The 17,448-nt window shown below is 37.5% G+C and overlaps 1 protein-coding gene across 1 annotated transcript in view; it reads right to left on the bottom strand.

Moving 5' to 3' along the window:
- LOC136845134 (acetylcholine receptor subunit beta-like 1) overlaps nt 1-17,448 on the bottom strand; it is a 263,925-nt gene that overhangs the window by 38,145 nt on the left and 208,332 nt on the right. The window contains 1 exon segment of the mRNA XM_067115057.1: nt 3,930-4,039. Within this exon segment, the coding sequence (XP_066971158.1) occupies nt 3,930-4,039 (110 nt within the window).

Here is a 17,448-nt window from a genome sequence, read left to right as displayed (position 1 = left end):
AGAGAGAGAGAGAGAGAGAGAGAGAGAGAGAGAGAGAGAGAGAGAGAGAGAGAGAGAGAGAGAGACTGGGAGACTTAAAGAACCAGGAAAAATTACTGAGGTACGAGAGAGAGAGAGAGAGAGAGAGAGAGAGAGAGAGAGAGAGAGAGAGAGAGAGAGAGAGAGAGAGAGTACGACTGGGAGACTTAAAGAACCAGGAAAAATTACTGACGTACGAGAGAGAGAGAGAGAGAGAGAGAGAGAGAGAGAGAGAGAGACTTATAGAACTGGGAAAAATTACTGACAGGAAAAAAGACGTGTGAGAGAGAGAGAGAGAGAGAGAGAGAGAGAGAGAGAGAGAGAGAGAGAGAGAGAGAGAGAGAGAACAAATGAGACAGCCGCGTGAAATACCGGGTCTCCCCAAATACCGTTTGATAATCCGTCCCGAAGCGATGAGCCGTTTCCAATATTTACACGTTCCTCATTAACTTTGGCGGACGCGAAAATTCTCCCGGACTAAAAATGAAACCATTTTTTTTTCCCCTTTCCAGGGAGCGTCCAAAGGAGGGCCGAACAATTTCCACAGATCCCTCGTAAAAATGGTCTGGTTTGCGAGGTGATGCAACACACTTTGCGTCTGTCTCGAGCAATGCTTCTCTTATGTACTCGGTACGGAAGGTACGTGAGTTTACACACACACACACACACACACACACACACACGTAGGCTACCTATTCGTACACGCATATATATCCATACATACACATATTCACATTTTCACACACATACGTAAAAATACATATATGTGTAAGTTTATATATATATATATATATATATATATATATATATATATATATATATATATATATATATATATATATATATATATATATATATATATATATATACATACACACACACACACACACACATATATATATATATATATATATATATATATATTATATCGTGGCTTAGTTAATATAAGTAACAGTTCCGCCGGTTCCGAAACGCTTCACCTGGCAAACGCTTCAGCACATCCACGTAACAAAAGTAGCAATAAAGTAACAAAACAATAACTAAAATAAAATTCGAAGCTCGACACGGCGAAGGAAGAAATACATGTGCCATTTGAGGCGGCCCTTTCCAAATCAGCGGAATTGCCGCCCAAGGAAGGATAATTGTCAAAGAGAAACAACCGATCGGGGAAATATTCGTCTCATGAATATTTAGGCCGGTTTCATTCCATTCATCAGCCAGATATTGCACCCTTCAGTAAACCCCCCTCTCTCTCTCTCTCTCTCTCTCTCTCTCTCTCTCTCTCTCTCTCTCTCTCTCTCTCTCTCTCTCTCTCTCTCTGGAGGCTATTCCTCCTGTCAGTGGCTTTACCTCTCTCCCAACCCCTTTCCCTGAACAAATAGTGATTTTCAGTTATTTCTCTCTCTCTCTCTCTCTCTCTCTCTCTCTCTCTCTCTCTCTCTCTCTCTCTCTCTCTCTCTCTCTCTCTCTCTTTCTTTCTCTCTCTCTCTCTCTCTCTCTCAGAAGATTATTTATTTTATCAGTGACTTTTGTCTCTCTCCCACCCTCTTTCTCTGAACAAACAGTGATTTTCAGTCAAAAAGATATCTCTCTCTCCCTCTCCCTCTCTCTCTCTCTCTCTCTCTCTCTCTCTCTCTCTCTAGTCCACCTCTGTCTATCAGTCTATCTAAACAAGGGAGTATACTCTTGAAAGTGACCTCTCGCTCGCTCTCTCTCTCTCTCTCTCTCTTTCTCTCTCTCTCTCTCTCTCTCTCTCTCTCTCTCTCTCTCTCAGAGTCCGCTTCTACTATCAATCTATGTAAAACAAGGTACCTTACATTTGAAAGTGATCTCTCTCTCTCTCTCTCTCTCTCTCTCTCTCTCTCTCTCTCTCTCTCTCTCTCTCTCTAGTCCACCTCTGTCTATCAGTCTATCTAAACAAGGGACTATATTCTTGAAAGTGACCTCTCGCTCTCTCTCTCTCTCTCTCTCTCTCTCTCTCTCTAGAGTCCGCTTCTACTATCAATCTATGTAAAACAAGGTACCTTACATTTGAAAGTGACCTCTCTCTCTCTCTCTCTCTCTCTCTCTCTCTCTCTCTCTCTCTCTCTCTCTCTCTCTCTCTCTCTCTCTGTGGAGAGAAGATGGCACTTTGGGGTAACCAGTGCCAGGAGATTCTTTACTCTTACATATCTCAGGGCGAAATGTAAGCAATAACATCCGACGGGCGAATAAATTTCATCAATGGGCCAATAGACGCCAGCGGTTATCTTACAGCGTAAGACCCACTCAGTTTCGATTCTCTTCTTAATTTTATTCATTTTTTAGTTTTCTTCTGTCTATTATCATTATTCCAAGTCTTTCTGGTAGCGTTCATTTGCTGTAAACAGCTAACTTTGTTCTTCCTATAAGTATATCTTTATGTTTCTATCTCCCTCTCTCTCTCTCTCTCTCTCATACATACAAGAACATACACACGCATATTATCATTATTCTAAGCCTTCCTGGTAAACGTTTTTATAATAAAAACTGCTAACTTTGCCTGTTTTTCCTATACGTATATCTTCATGTGCCTCTCCAACTCTCCAGGCTCTTTCTCTCTCTCTCACATATATACAAGCACATACACACACTCTCACATACATACAAGCACATACACACACCCAAACTAAAAATGACTCACATGATTCAAAACAAAAACGGAAAAATGTGCCATTGATTTTTTGCTTAAACATGAAAATCAAGATACCAAATACAATTCATTTAATAAAAGTACACACAATTAAAAAAATATATATACAATTAAAGTAAATAATATATTTATATGCATATATATTTATCTATATATTTAATATATATCTATATATAATTACTTCGTTTGTCTTCATGTGGCAAAACTAATAGCTATAACATTTAGCATAATGTAGGTGATCATAATCTTACTATATCACTCATGACTAAAGGACTAAGCTAATCACTTGAATAAACAAATTCAAAAAATTTTTTTTTATTTATAAATTTCCATTGATGCTGAAGAATTAAGATTAACGAAACTTCTAATATCGCAAATTTTCACAAACTGCAAGTTCAGAGGCACTTTCTCTTGGGCTACATCAATGCGCAGTTTCATAACATATCTGTTTAGGAAGTGATTTTTAAGTTAATTTAAACAAATAACAAATAGCTAGGCTTCCAGATCTCTGCAAGCAATATATTGCACCGTCCATAAGAAATTTAACATTTCCAGTTGTTTATCAGTTGGTCTGGAGTGCGGTGGATTTAAAGGATAAAAGGAACCCTTTGTCTAATAATAATAATAATAATAATAATAATAATAATAATAATAATAATAATAATAATAATAATAATAGCATGAGTCTTGAAGTGGAGAAACAAATCCACAGTTTCCCGAAAGATTTCTGCACAGATTTATCTTTAAATATATGCACATATACATAACTGTGGATTTTTTCTCTAATAATAATAACAATAATAAAATTCTAGCTGAAGAAGGGAGCTGAGCAGGCTCTCGAAAGCTCCTGGATTTCATTTTATCATTTGTAAATACAGAACTTTACATAAATGTGGATTTTGTATTTTATAAACATATTCACGGGATTGTGAAGAAGATTTGCAATAACAATAATAATAATAATAATATATGAACTACTCACTTATTGAATAAAACAATATCCGGCTTCCACACTTTAAATATATGCGCATATACATAACTGTGGATTTGTTTCCCTTAATAATAATAATAATAATAATAATAATAATAATAATAATAATAATAATAATAATAATAACTGAACTAGGTAAGCACTGCTACGCTTTCGTCTAATAATAATAATAATAATAATAATAATAATAATAATAATAATAATAATAATAATAATAATAATAATAATAATAAAATCTGAAATACTCACTTATTGAATAAAACAATATCCGGCTTCCACACTTTGTCCGGTGGCAAGCGAAGTACTTTTATACCACCGTAATCGGCTGCGTCCCATCGCAACTGGTAGTCATTCCACACCTGGGAAGAAATGGGTAACGTTAGTTATTTGATTGAGTTGATAACAAAGAAGAAGAAGAAGAAGAAGAAGAAGAAGAAGAAGAAGAAGAAGAAGAAGAAGAAGAAGCAGTTAGCTGAACAAGAAAATGACCCGAAAAGTGAATTTCCCTGGACATATAGTCTGATTCCTTTTTGCAGAAGAAAAGAGAAGATGCTAAAAAGTAAACCTTAGTTTAACCAGACCACTGAGCTGATTAACACCTCTCCTAGGGCTGGCCCGAAGGATTAGACTTATTTTACGTGGCTAAGAACCAATTGGTTACCTAGCAACGGGACCTACAGTTTACTGTGGAATCCGAACCACATTATACCGAGGAATGAATTTCTATCACCAGAAATAAACTCCTCTAATTCTTCATTGGCCGGCCGGAGACTCGAACTATAGGCTATCAGACTAGACTAGAAAACCGCCGAGGAAATAAAGATTTCGTTGCTGTATTAGAAGAAGAAGGAGAAGAAGAATAAGAAGAAGAAGAAGAAGAAGAAGCAGTTATTTAAACAAGAAAATGACAATGACACGAGAAATGAATTTCACTGGACATACAGAATGATTTCTTTTTATAGGAGAAAAGAGGAGAAGCAACTATCAAACTAGAAAATGACCGAGGAAATAAAGATTTTGTTGGTGTAATAGAAGAAGAAGAAGAAGAAGAAGAAGAAGAAGAAGAGGGAAAAGGAAGAAGAAGAAGGTTAGTAAAAGCGAACATCAAGTTTTCCATTTCACTTCCAAAATTTATCGCAAGTTGCAACTTCAAAGGAGGTACGAATTTCGGGAGCCTTTCCAGCCCTGGCTTCACCCACCAACATTGGCTTTCCGGAGTTGACATATTAGGCTGGGTTAGCTATAAAAGAGGATCTTATGTATTCGCCGCTGAGGGAGGAGAGAGAGAGAGAGAGAGAGAGAGAGAGAGAGAGAGAGAGAGAGAGAGAGAGAGAGAGAGAGAGAGAATAAGACGGGGACTTAAAGAAATGGGAAAAATTACTGACAGAGAGAGAGAGAGAGAGAGAGAGAGAGAGAGAGAGAGAGAGAGAGAGAGAATAAGACTGGGGGACTTACAGAATTGGGAAAAAATACTGACAGAAAAAAAGATGTGTGAGAGAGAGAGAGAGAGAGAGAGAGAGAGAGAGAGAGAGAGAGAGAGAGAATAAGCCTGGGGAACTTAAAGAATTGGGAAAAATTACTGACAGAATAAAAGATGTAAGCGAGAGAGAGAGAGAGAGAGAGAGAGAGAGAGAGAGAGAGAGAGAGAGAGAGGGGGGTTACAGTGGCCATTCGCGCGTTAGGAGAAAGTCGAGAAAAGGAATCTAATGGGGCTGCCAGGGAATTGTGGGGAGGTTTGTTGTAGGGGGGTGGGGGTGGGGAGGGAGGAAGGGAGGCCGTGTGGGATTGCGTGGGAGAAGGACCAAGTCTCCCATGTACTAAGAACTTGAGACAAAAGTTAGGTGGAAGACGAGCTGATGTGGATACGAATTGGAAACAGAAATTGAGCAGCAGCAATGGGCGCGGTGGATGAGAGAGGCTCGGATTGCGAGTGGATGAGGATGGAACAGTCCTCTCCCGGTTTTCGGGACGGCTGTGAAGAGATGATTAAGAAAGTCGTTTGTCATCGTGGATTTATGTGAGAAGGAGGTTATGCGTTTTCATTATGCAGTACTGGGTGTTCCTGGAATCACCATTTTTCCTTGTTTTATATATACATACATATATACTCGTATGTGTGTCGATATATTTACACACACACATACACACACACACATATATATATATATACAGTATATATATATATATATATATATATATATATATATATATATATATATATATATATATATATATATATATATATATTTCGTTATATTTGGTCCCGTGGTTCAGTGGTTACCAACATCCCTTCATCGAGCGAGAGACCCGAGATCAACCCCATGGGACGAAACGACTCGGGTCCGATTACTAAGACAACCCATTGTGCGTCTGTTGGCCCAAGTAATGAACTTTATACCTGGTGATTAATTGACTGTGGTAAGTCACAGTCATGGTGGAGAAGGCATGGGGCCAGCAACTCCATCCCAAAAGCACTTGCTGAGATTCACCTTTCAGATAAACACGTCCAACATCCTTCTTTGAGTTCTACGTAACTGTTTTTAAAACGCTGTAAATAACAAAAAGGTTCCAATTTTTCTTACACCACAAATAATGAACTCATGCAATTTTTTCCTATAATATTTTCTCAAAAGTAGAGGCCTATGGGACGGGCAACCTGATGTGCTTTTCCAGCTCGGGCCCTGTCGCGTTTTCAGGCAAATATATAGCAAGTAAAAAATTCGCTGAGGTTTCTTCGGCACAGTCTAGTTTTCTGTACAGCATATAATCAAGGCCACCGAAAATAGATATATCTTTCGGTGGTCTCGGTATAATGCTGTATGAGCCGCCGCCCATGAAACTCTCAGTCGGCTGTGGTGGCCTGTGTTGTTGCGTTGCCAGCAGCACGATCATGGCTAACTTTAACCTTAAATAAAATCAAAACTACTGAGGATAGAGAAATGCAATTTGGTATGTTTGATGACTGGAGGGTGGGTGATCAACATACCAATTAGCAGCCCTCTAGCCTCAGTAGTTTTTAAGATCTGAGGGCGGACAGAAAAAGTGCAGACAGAACAAAGTGCGGACGGACAGATAAAGCCGGCACAATAGTTTCCTTTTACAGAAAACTAAAAATAGAAATTTCTTAAAGTCCCAGCTCAGCCTCACTTGAAAAGTCACGAAAAAGGAGAGCCGTTGCAAAGGAAATATTCCAGCGGGCCAGCGATCGCAACTTTAAAACCATCGTGTTATAAAAACGGCTTCAAGTTGCAACAATACTTAATGAACCTGCAATATTGCACAACAATCTGTAATGAAATTTTAAGGCTTTAAAGTTATACTTGATTATTACGAAAGCTATTCACGTGCTTCGGTCGATCTACAATAAACTAAAAGATTTGTAATACTCTTAAAATTTAGAGATGTTTCATATGTCATCATTCTCTACATTCAGCCAGAATAACAGGATATATATAAGGAATAAGTATTCTTTGAAAGATGTCAGATTTAACAGCTTTTAAATCACTCATGTCCATTGGTGTTTGTGATAAAAAGAAAATCATGAGATATGAAAAGAGCCGAATCACACTATTTACCAATAATCCTAAATTTTGGGACACGAGAAATAAAACTGAGCGTGTGTGTGTGTGTGTGTGTGTGTATGTTTTCTTTTGTCACCTTCAGAATTATTTTTGTAACCGTCATACACCGGATACTCTCTTTGAAGTTATTACCAGATTTACAAAGTCATAATTCCAAAAGTCAGCAGATAATAAGAGAATGAAAAAATCATATTTATAAACGGTGCAGGATAATCCGACTAAAAAGAAAGGCGGTGTTCACAACAGACATATGAGAGAGAGAGAGAGAGAGAGAGAGAGAGAGAGAGAGAGAGAGAGAGAGAGAGAGAGAGAGACCCTAAAACGGAATATCGTCTGTTTCTCTAGTTCAGGTTACTGATATGTCAGTCATTTGCTCCTCATATTTCTGTTACTCTTAACGGGGCTTCCTGTTCCCTTTATATACTTTCCAAAGTGGAGGAAGCGGATCAACGATAAGGGAAGGAAAGGGAGAAAGAAGAGGAATAGAAGATTCACCTACATTGATTTCATGATACATATCAGCGTAATCTTCTGTCACCAATGTAAAATATACTTCGGGAAACATGAAGCATTTAATGTGTTACGGGGAAAATCACGATAAAATTTCCTCAATTTTAGGCAACTTTTCAAATTCGAAGAACGCTATCTGATACAGTTTTTTAGTTTTCTGTAAAAGAAATCTGTTGTGCCGGCTTTGTCTGTCCATCCTCACTTTTTCTGTCCGCCCTCAGATCTTAAAAACTACTGATGCTAGAGGGCGGCAAATTGGTATGTTGATCATCCACCCTCCAATCATCAAACATACCAAATTGCAGCCCTCTAGCCTCAGTACTTTTTATTTTATTTAAAGTTAAAGTTAGCCATAATCATGCTTCTGGCAACGATATAGGATAGGCCACTACCAGGCCGTGATTAAAGTTTCATGGGCCGCGGCTCATACAGCATTATACCGAGACCATCGAAAGATAGATCTATTTTCGGTGGCCTTGATTATACGCTGTACAGAAAACACGATTCTTCGGCGCATTTTTTACTTGTTTTTTATGCACTTCGTACGTACGGTTTGTCAAGACAATACGGTACTGTATAACGAAACATGGTTGGCAATGTCCGTAGACTTTACCATACTAAAGAAAAATAATAAACCAATTTATTAAAGCTTTGCACTAATTTAAATTTGCACCCAAATACTCCCTTGTATTATAAAATACACCAACAACTTCCGTGGAAAAATGGCGTAGCTATTTTCTTTACTTAGTCAAAACTGGCAAGAAAGGAAGGGTACAGAATCCCCAACAGGTGGGAATATCCGCAATCTGTCTGTTAATGACCCAGACATTCCACTGTGGGATTAAACGACCTCAGCCATAAAAAGTGGCATCCTGTATCGGATGTTATCTGACTCATGACGTGACCAGCTCAGGATTCTTAGGAGGGATCTTATAAATAATTCCTTCGACGTGCAATCTGAATAAGTAAACTGCCTGGCAGCAGCGGTGATAACTCAGAATTTCACAGTTACCTAGTTAAGGTTTTATAAGAAAAATGTTCGAGAGAGTGTATATGTATGTTTGTATGTATGTATGTATGTATGTGTGTATGCATGTATGTATGTATGCATGTGTGTGTATATATATATACATATACACTCTAAAATGTTTATCATAAAACATATATATATATATATATATATATATATATATATATATATATACACACATATAATGTATAACTCAATCACGAAAATATGGAACGTGATGAACACATAAATAAAGACAAAATCCACGAAGGAAAGAGAAAAAATAAGGTTTGACTACACAGACTTTTCTCCAGCAAAGTATATTATATCTTTCCCCACCATGAAGCAACCTATTGCAACAACACGACTATCCCACAACACTATTAGAGCATTTTCTCTAATAAGCTATAAATTACCAGCAACCTGCCATCTGTCAGCGTCGCAGAACACAATTAAGAACGAGGCAAAGGCTACCTGAGTCTCCCTAACACGAGATATTACTACGGGCGAGGAGAGGGGGTCCCCGCCCCCTACCACCACCACCACCACCGCCCGAGTTCAGTGACCTCGGCGGCGAGCATAGGCCCAATCTGATTGTAGATTCAGGAAGAACAAATCGAGGAGTTATGGAACAGCTGCCGTTGCAGGACCGACTGACTGACTGCCTGCCAGCCACGCCCCGATGGACAATTGCCAGCATCACGCCACGTACATTTGCTGGATGTCATATCTCTCGGGCCCCCAACAACGCCCCCCCCCCCACAACTGTTCCAGCATACGGGCGGCATCGTAGGTTGAATACAGGCGTCGTTTCGTGGCAGCATGAAATTACGCACCTCTACGTACTGTAAGGTGTATTTACACGAACAAATTTGCAGGCTTTCATGCTATGCATATAATCGACAAACCATTAATTTCAGTATAGACAACGATGATTTCTCTCTCTCTCTCTCTCTCTCTCTCTCTCTCTCTCTCTCTCTCTCTTCAACAAGACCTGGTTGATTGTACATCTAATAACTTTTAAGAAGAGAGAAGAATATGACCCAATTTTGATAAATACAGAAATAAATTTCTTATTTGAAGACTTCCGCAAGATGTATCGTCATTGTCACTCACACAAAATTCCTAAAAACGAACATGATTATATGTGTCATGCTTTCCCCTCTGCCTTCAAAAGAACGCGAAAGCCATTAGCGTTCTGTTGAACTTGAAAACGACAATCACAGCGGGAAGCAGTCAAGCTACAGAACGCATTTTATGGAGCGTTCCGTTGCCGAGCGTTTTTCCGTCCTCGTGCCTGTCTAGTGAACGGGTCGCCAGGGTTCTTTAGTCCTCAACCTCTCACCTCAGGTCAGTGAGGTCCTAAGAAGACTTTTCCCCTGGCTTTCCATCTGGTTTCAGTTTTCCTATTTTCCCTTTTAGTTTTCCTGTTTTTCCCTTTTAGTTTTCCTGTTTTCCCTTTTATTTTCCTGTTTTCCCTTTTTAGTTTTCCTGTTTTCCCCTTTAGTTTTCCTGTTTTCCCTTTTAGTTTTCCTGTTTTCCCTTCTAGTTTTCCTATTTTCCCTTCTAGTTTTCCTGTTTTCCCTGTTAGTTTTCCTGTTTTCCCTGTTAGTTTTCCTATTTTCCCTTTTATTTTTCCTGTTTTCCCTGTTAGTTTTCCTATTTTCCCTTTTATTTTTCCTGTTTTCCCTGTTAGTTTTCCTATTTTCCCTTTTAGTTTTCCTATTTTCCCTGTTAGTTTTCCTGTTTTCCCTTTTAGTTTTCCTGTTTTCCCTTTTAGTTTTCCTGTTTTCCCTTTTAGTTTTCCTATTTTCCCTTTTAGTTTTCCTATTTTCCCTTTTAGTTTTCCTTCTGCTTATCGTCGCTGTGGAAATTTCATCACTGTTGCTCTACACCACTTCTCGTTCACACAGCAAAGCACATCTTCCTCTCTCTATACCCTTACCCTTTTTTCCCCCTCAGTGCTTTTGTCTCTTTTATGTTATCACTTCCCCTCATGCTCTTGTTAACGGCTCCTCTTCCCTCCTCCTCCTCTACCTCCTCCTCCTCCTCCTTCCCTCCATCGCGTTCGTCCCTCGCGGCCACAACTTTAAGGGGAACATCCAACGAGACGTGGCTGGGTTCGGCTGAGATAACGCCCCCTCCCGCCCCCCCCCCTGCTTCTCCTCACTCCTCCCCATTCTCTCTCTCTCCCTTCCCCCTACCCATTCCCATCCTCCTATTCTTCCCTATCCCCCGCCCCCCCCTTCCTCTCGTTCCCTCCTGCCTGATCTGAATGGAACTTAAGTGGCTCCGCTGTTTAAACCTCGGCGTCGATAAATGAATAAATGCAATAAATGAATTATAAGTTATCTGGCGTCACAGCAGTCACTGGCGATGTGGAGAGACCGTTAAGAGGTGAACCAGATCGGGCCTTAGATTCCTACTGAAGCGGCTGGATTCTCGCACTTGACTCAAGGTCGAAATAATGAGACTTGGCCATCATAGGCCTATAGGGGGGCAAGGTAATTTGTTTCCACAGTTGTCCCCCCAATTACGTGAAGCTGCAGTCAGATGTTTGTAAAGTATCATTAAAGAGAAGCTTGCAGTCCAAGTGCTCTTTTGAGGAGGGAGAGAGAGAGAGAGAGAAAGATATTTATGACCCCCGTGAGTTTACCTCTTATTACGTTTACAGATTTGTTTGTCAGACATGAATAAAGCTTCCCTGCATCCTCACAGTAAGATTTTCAATTCTCTCTCTCTCTCTCTCTCTCTCTCTCTCTCTCTCTCTCTCTCTCTCTCTCTCTCTCTCTCTCTCTCTCTCTCTCGTAAGGAACGCACTGCAAATGGTCTGCTCAAAACAATGCGACTGGGAACGTGGTCGCATCGGGGGTCTGCATCTTCCCTCGTATTTCAAGACAAAAGTTACCACGTCGATTCGATTTGATAACTCCTTTCCCAGGAGCAACGCTTTAAGAATATGGCACTGAAATTATGTCATTCATACGTCTCTAAGAACAACAATACCTACCACAATAGTATTTGGCGGTAATAGTGCTAGACTAGTAGTATGTCACCAGACAATAATAATAATAATAATAATAATAATAATAATAATAATAATAATAATAATAATATTATTATTATTATTATTATTATTATTATTATTATTATTATTATTATTATTATTGCTAAGAGATTCATAATTTCGTGAAAACAATCCGTGTAATAAAAATCCACAATTATATAGTAAATATATTGCTACGTAAATTAAACAAAGACTTTCGAACACAAATTATTATTATTATTATTATTATTATTATTATTATTATTATTATTATTATTATTATTATTATTTCAGTAGACGAAACCTATTCACATGGAACAAGCACACAAAAGGGGCCACTGACTTGAAATTCAAGCTTCCAAAGAATGGTGGTTTCAACCTCCCACCGCAGACCCCACACTGCAGTAGTAACTGGTCACGATACAGAGCCAGTGATTTTTCATCGCCCTAAGGGAGACGCGAACCCGCCACATCTGAGTGGCATGCCACGACACTAACCACTATACCAGCAGACCAGTATGATTAATAAGAGAATGACATTATTATTATTATATTATTATTATTACTATTTGTTTATTTGTTATAATTCAACAGCACCAGCAACAGTAATAATAATAATAATAATAATAATAATAATAATAATAATAATAATAATAATAATAATAATAACAGCAAAGTAATATTATTCAAAAATTTACTGAAAGGAACAGGGCCAATAACAACATCCCAAGAGACCCCTGAACCAAATACAATTATTAGCCAATCTGTGGCCAAACACTGCTGGATTTTAGGGGAGTATATCTAATCACAAGTTAGACAAGTTTTTAACTAAAATCATCTACTATAACGGAGCCAAACTCGTATCCATATACATAGATATATATAAAAAATATCCATGTACATAGATATATATAAAAATATCCATATACATAGATATATATAAAAATATCCATATACATAATATATAAAAATATCCATATACATATATATATATATAAATATACATATACATAGATATATATATAAAATATCCATATACATAGATATATATAAAAATACCCATATACATAATATATAAAAATTCCATATACATAGATATATATATATATATATATATATATATATATATATATATATATATATATATATATATAAAATATCCATATACATATATATAAAAATATCCATACACATAGATACATATAAAAAAACCAGTCACGAGGAGAAGTCTAAATGAAGCGTTCTCTCGCCGCACCTAGCTGGGAAGAAATCCTGGAGCCATCAAAGGCCTACTGAAAACCCCTAATAACCATTTGCAGCAACTGGATTATTCCCAAAACAACCCGGAGGGCGGCGGCACGCCCGGAGTACGAGACAATCTTCCTGGGCTATTCGACAGCTTGCTCCCACGAAAAAGCTACTCAAGTTAACAGTCGACCGTACTGACAGCAGACAATCTTTGCATTCCCAATGGACGCAGCAGAAGGCCAACTCGACCTCCATCGCATGGGGGGGAAAAAGTACAAAAATGAGCCGAAGTTTCTTCGGCGCAATCGAGTTTTCTGTACAGCGTATAATCAAGGTCACTGAAAAGAGGTCTATCTTTCGGTGGGCTCGGTATAATGCTATATGAGACGCGGTCCATGAATCTTTAACCACGGCCTGGTGGTGGCCTATCCTATATCGTTGCTGGAAGCACGATTATGGCTAATTTTAACCTTAAATAAAATAAAAACTACTGAGGCTAGAGGGCGGCAATTTGGTATGTTTGATGATTGGAGGGTGGATTGTCAACATAAGAATCAGCAGCCCTCTAACCTCAGTAGTTTTTAAGATCTGAGGGCGGACAGAAAAAGTGCGGACAGGAAAAAGTGCGGACAGAATAAAGTGCGGACGGACAGATGCCATCTCAATAGTTTTGTTTTACAGAAAACTAAAAAGGGAAAACTCGCGAGGAAATATATAGAACGCGGTAAATGTATCACAAATAGGATTCCCATGACACTACATGGATACTCATAGAACTGATGACATTGGGAAGACTACAGAGGCCTTGCAATTCTGCAACTAAGTTTTTCAAAAACTAAATGGTGCCACCTTTATATATACACTTCTGCTTAGATGTTTGAAACAGAAACACTTAGTCTGCTGGTTAAGGAATACAGCATATTTTACATCAATAACAATGAAGGTAATAGGTAAATATGTATTTACCAAAGTACTGATGCTACATGAAAGAAGTACATCAATTAACTGAGGGTTATAAAGTGAAATGAGATGAATGATTAGGATGGTGGTGGAGGAAGCTTTTAAGGGGACAATATTAAAACAAAAAATAGATTTTAATGAAAACATATTTCTGCAACAAAGTATGACACATTCTGTTCATAAGTACATGAAAACCAGCTTAACTCTTGAAAATAGGCCAAATCATCTCTGAATCTTAATGGTATTAGATAAATATCAGTGTTGATAATGCCAAATAGTATGTTGTTTATCAGTCAAGAGAAGAAATGGTTTTTGTACGTTTTCACTGATAAAATACACGCGAGTTTTATTTCGGTATAAAAATACCGTATAAAAAGCTTCTGCAATCAATTTTGTGACTATTTAGACTTGAAAGTATATATACATCTGTCGGAACAACAGACAGGGGTAGTATATGCAACATAGTTACTTCTGGAATGTTTCAATCATCACCCTTTTACTTTTCTGTAAAAGAAAACTACTGAGATGGCTATTTGTCTGTCCGTCCGCACATTTTCCTGTCAGCACTTTTTCTGTCCGCCCTCAGATCTTAAAAACTACTGAGACTACATGGCTGGAAATTGGTATGTTGATCATCCAGCCTCCAATCATCAAACATATCAAATTGCAGCCCTCTAGCCTCAGTAGTTTTTATTTTAGTTAAGGTTTAAGTTAGCCATGATCGTACCTACGGTGCACCACATGAGGTGGGCTGACGGCACTACCCCCCTACGTAGTGTCAAGAGGAAAGGTTTACAACAGTTAAGTATTGAGTGATGTTTGATGTAAATTTGCAAAATGTTTTTGTTTTCATCTTAGTGAAAGCTATATATTTAAAAAAAATTTATATTAAAAACTTTTTATATCAGGGGACTATGACCATAGTCTTTCCGATGCCAGTTTACAAATATTAGTGAATAAATTAACTGATGAACCTCAAGATGTCAAAGTTTTCCCTTTTAACCAAAAATATTCTTTCCCGGAATCGATGACCTAGCGACGCCAGTTTGACAGAAATTCACCAATTAGCCAATATATTAATTGAAATGATTTATTGCCGGCGTCGATGACCATAGCCATTGTGACCCCTGAAAATTTATCAGTAATAATAATAATAATAATAATAATAATAATAATAATAATAATAATTCCCATTATGTGTAATAGAAACCCACAATTATATAGTAAATATATTATTATGTAAAATAAACTATATAATTGTGGATTTTTACTGCACAGATTATTTTTCACGAGATTGTAAATTTCTTAGCAATTCCCATTACGTTAATGTCTCGTGAACAATCTAATAGTGTTTTTAATCCGATTTATTTTTTATTTCCGGCGTGGACAACCGGAGCTACTGCGACACCAATTTACAGAAATCAATCAATCAATCAGTCAATCAACCAAGCGCCGCAATGGAAAACGCCGCCGTACCAAAATACGACATCAGAGAGAACAGGCGCGCGGGGGCCGAGCCCCCGAAGCGCTCGGCACTTTGATATTCCAGGAAACGGACTGATGGCTTCGCCGTAGTCCCTCTATCTCGTCGAATCCAATATTCGCTCTTCGAACGTCCGTCCTTCCTACGAATGTTTCGTTGCGTAGGTTTCCCAGAAAACGGAGGAGGAGGAGGAGGAGGAGGAGGAGGAGGAGGAGGAGGAGGAGGAGGAGGCGAACAATGGCACAAAGGGGGCATTGCTGGCTTCAGACCAAAGATGCACAACGTGGCACGACGTGGTGCACTGTAGGCATTACTTCAGGGTCTTTGCAGCATGCCGAAGGCACCTAGCTGCGACCTCTTTCAATCCGTTTGCTGTACTTCCATCTGACTTTCCACCATCTCCTAATAATTGATTCACTGTGCAACCGCGAGGTTTTCCTGCTGTTACACCTTTCAGACCTTCTCACTATCAATTTCCCTCTCAGCGCTGAATGACCTCATAGGTCCCAGTGCTTGGCCTTTGGCCTAAACTCTATATACCATTCCGCGCATGGAACTTTTTATTTGTATATGGTCCTTTGAGTCCGCAGTCGGAAATTCTTTGCATGAGCGGTTTAATTTCTTTTATTTATATATTTATATATATACTTTTTCTGATAATTCGACTAATCAAGATTTTAGAAACATGATATATACGAGTATCTTTGATGAGTTTCTGAGACACCAATCCGTCTAGATTTATACGCTTACTTATATGTTTATTCTTCCTTATAATGTAAACAATCATTGCATGAGCGGATATTTGATTTTATTTATAAATTATTTTTTATTCTAATAATCGAGATTTTTACCAAGGATGATATATACAGTACTTGTATATTAGGCGATGCTCCCAGATGCACGCTTTAAATCGTTTTTTCAATAAAATTATATTAGAAAATTATCAAATACACACGCACACAAATATATATATATATATATATATATATATATATATATATATATATATATATATATATATATATATATTTTATATACATATATATCTATATATATATATATATATATATATATATATATATACTGTATATTATATATATGCATATTTATATACTGTATATATTTATATATATAAATGTATATATATATATATATATATATATATATGTATATATATATGCATATACATATATATATATAATATATACATACATATACATAGTATATATATATAATATATATATATATAGTCGTATATATATATATATATATATATATATATATATATATATATATATATATATATATATATATATATATATACATACATACATACATACATACATACATACATACGGCACGCACGCGAGACGTTTCCAAAACTAAACTCCCAAGAGGGGAAGGGAAGCGACGAGGGAGAAATTTCTCGGTCTTCTTATTTTCCGAACCGCTGTTATCTTGTCTTAAGCCAGGAGGGCCCCAGAGACGCGCCGGCCTGTCAAAATCCACGCGATAAATGCTCTCAGAGTTCAAATGTAGCGGCCAAAATGTGTCTTCTTGCTCTTGTGTGTGTGTGTGTGTGTGCGTGTGTGTTTGTGTGTGCAGGAGGTGTCGGCAGAAATAACCCTGGGTACAAAAAGTCAACGTGACATTAGCTTGGAAGCATTTGTATTTTCACACACACACACAAACACACAAAAATACACACACACATATATATATACATATCATAAATATATATATATACATGTATGTATGTGTGTATATGTGTATATGTATATCTATTATATATATGTATATATATATAATATTTATATATTTATGAAAAAGATCACACAGTCATTTTAACCTTTAAGTTTTTACATTTGCACACCACACACGCACACACATACGTATATACTGTATACATATATGATTATAATACATTTATA

The sequence above is a fragment of the Macrobrachium rosenbergii genome, chromosome 13, assembly GCF_040412425.1.
Source record: "Macrobrachium rosenbergii isolate ZJJX-2024 chromosome 13, ASM4041242v1, whole genome shotgun sequence".
Lineage (NCBI taxonomy): Eukaryota > Metazoa > Arthropoda > Malacostraca > Decapoda > Palaemonidae > Macrobrachium > Macrobrachium rosenbergii.
Note: the sequence above shows the minus strand (reverse complement) of the source record. Positions and strands in the feature narration are given on the sequence as shown.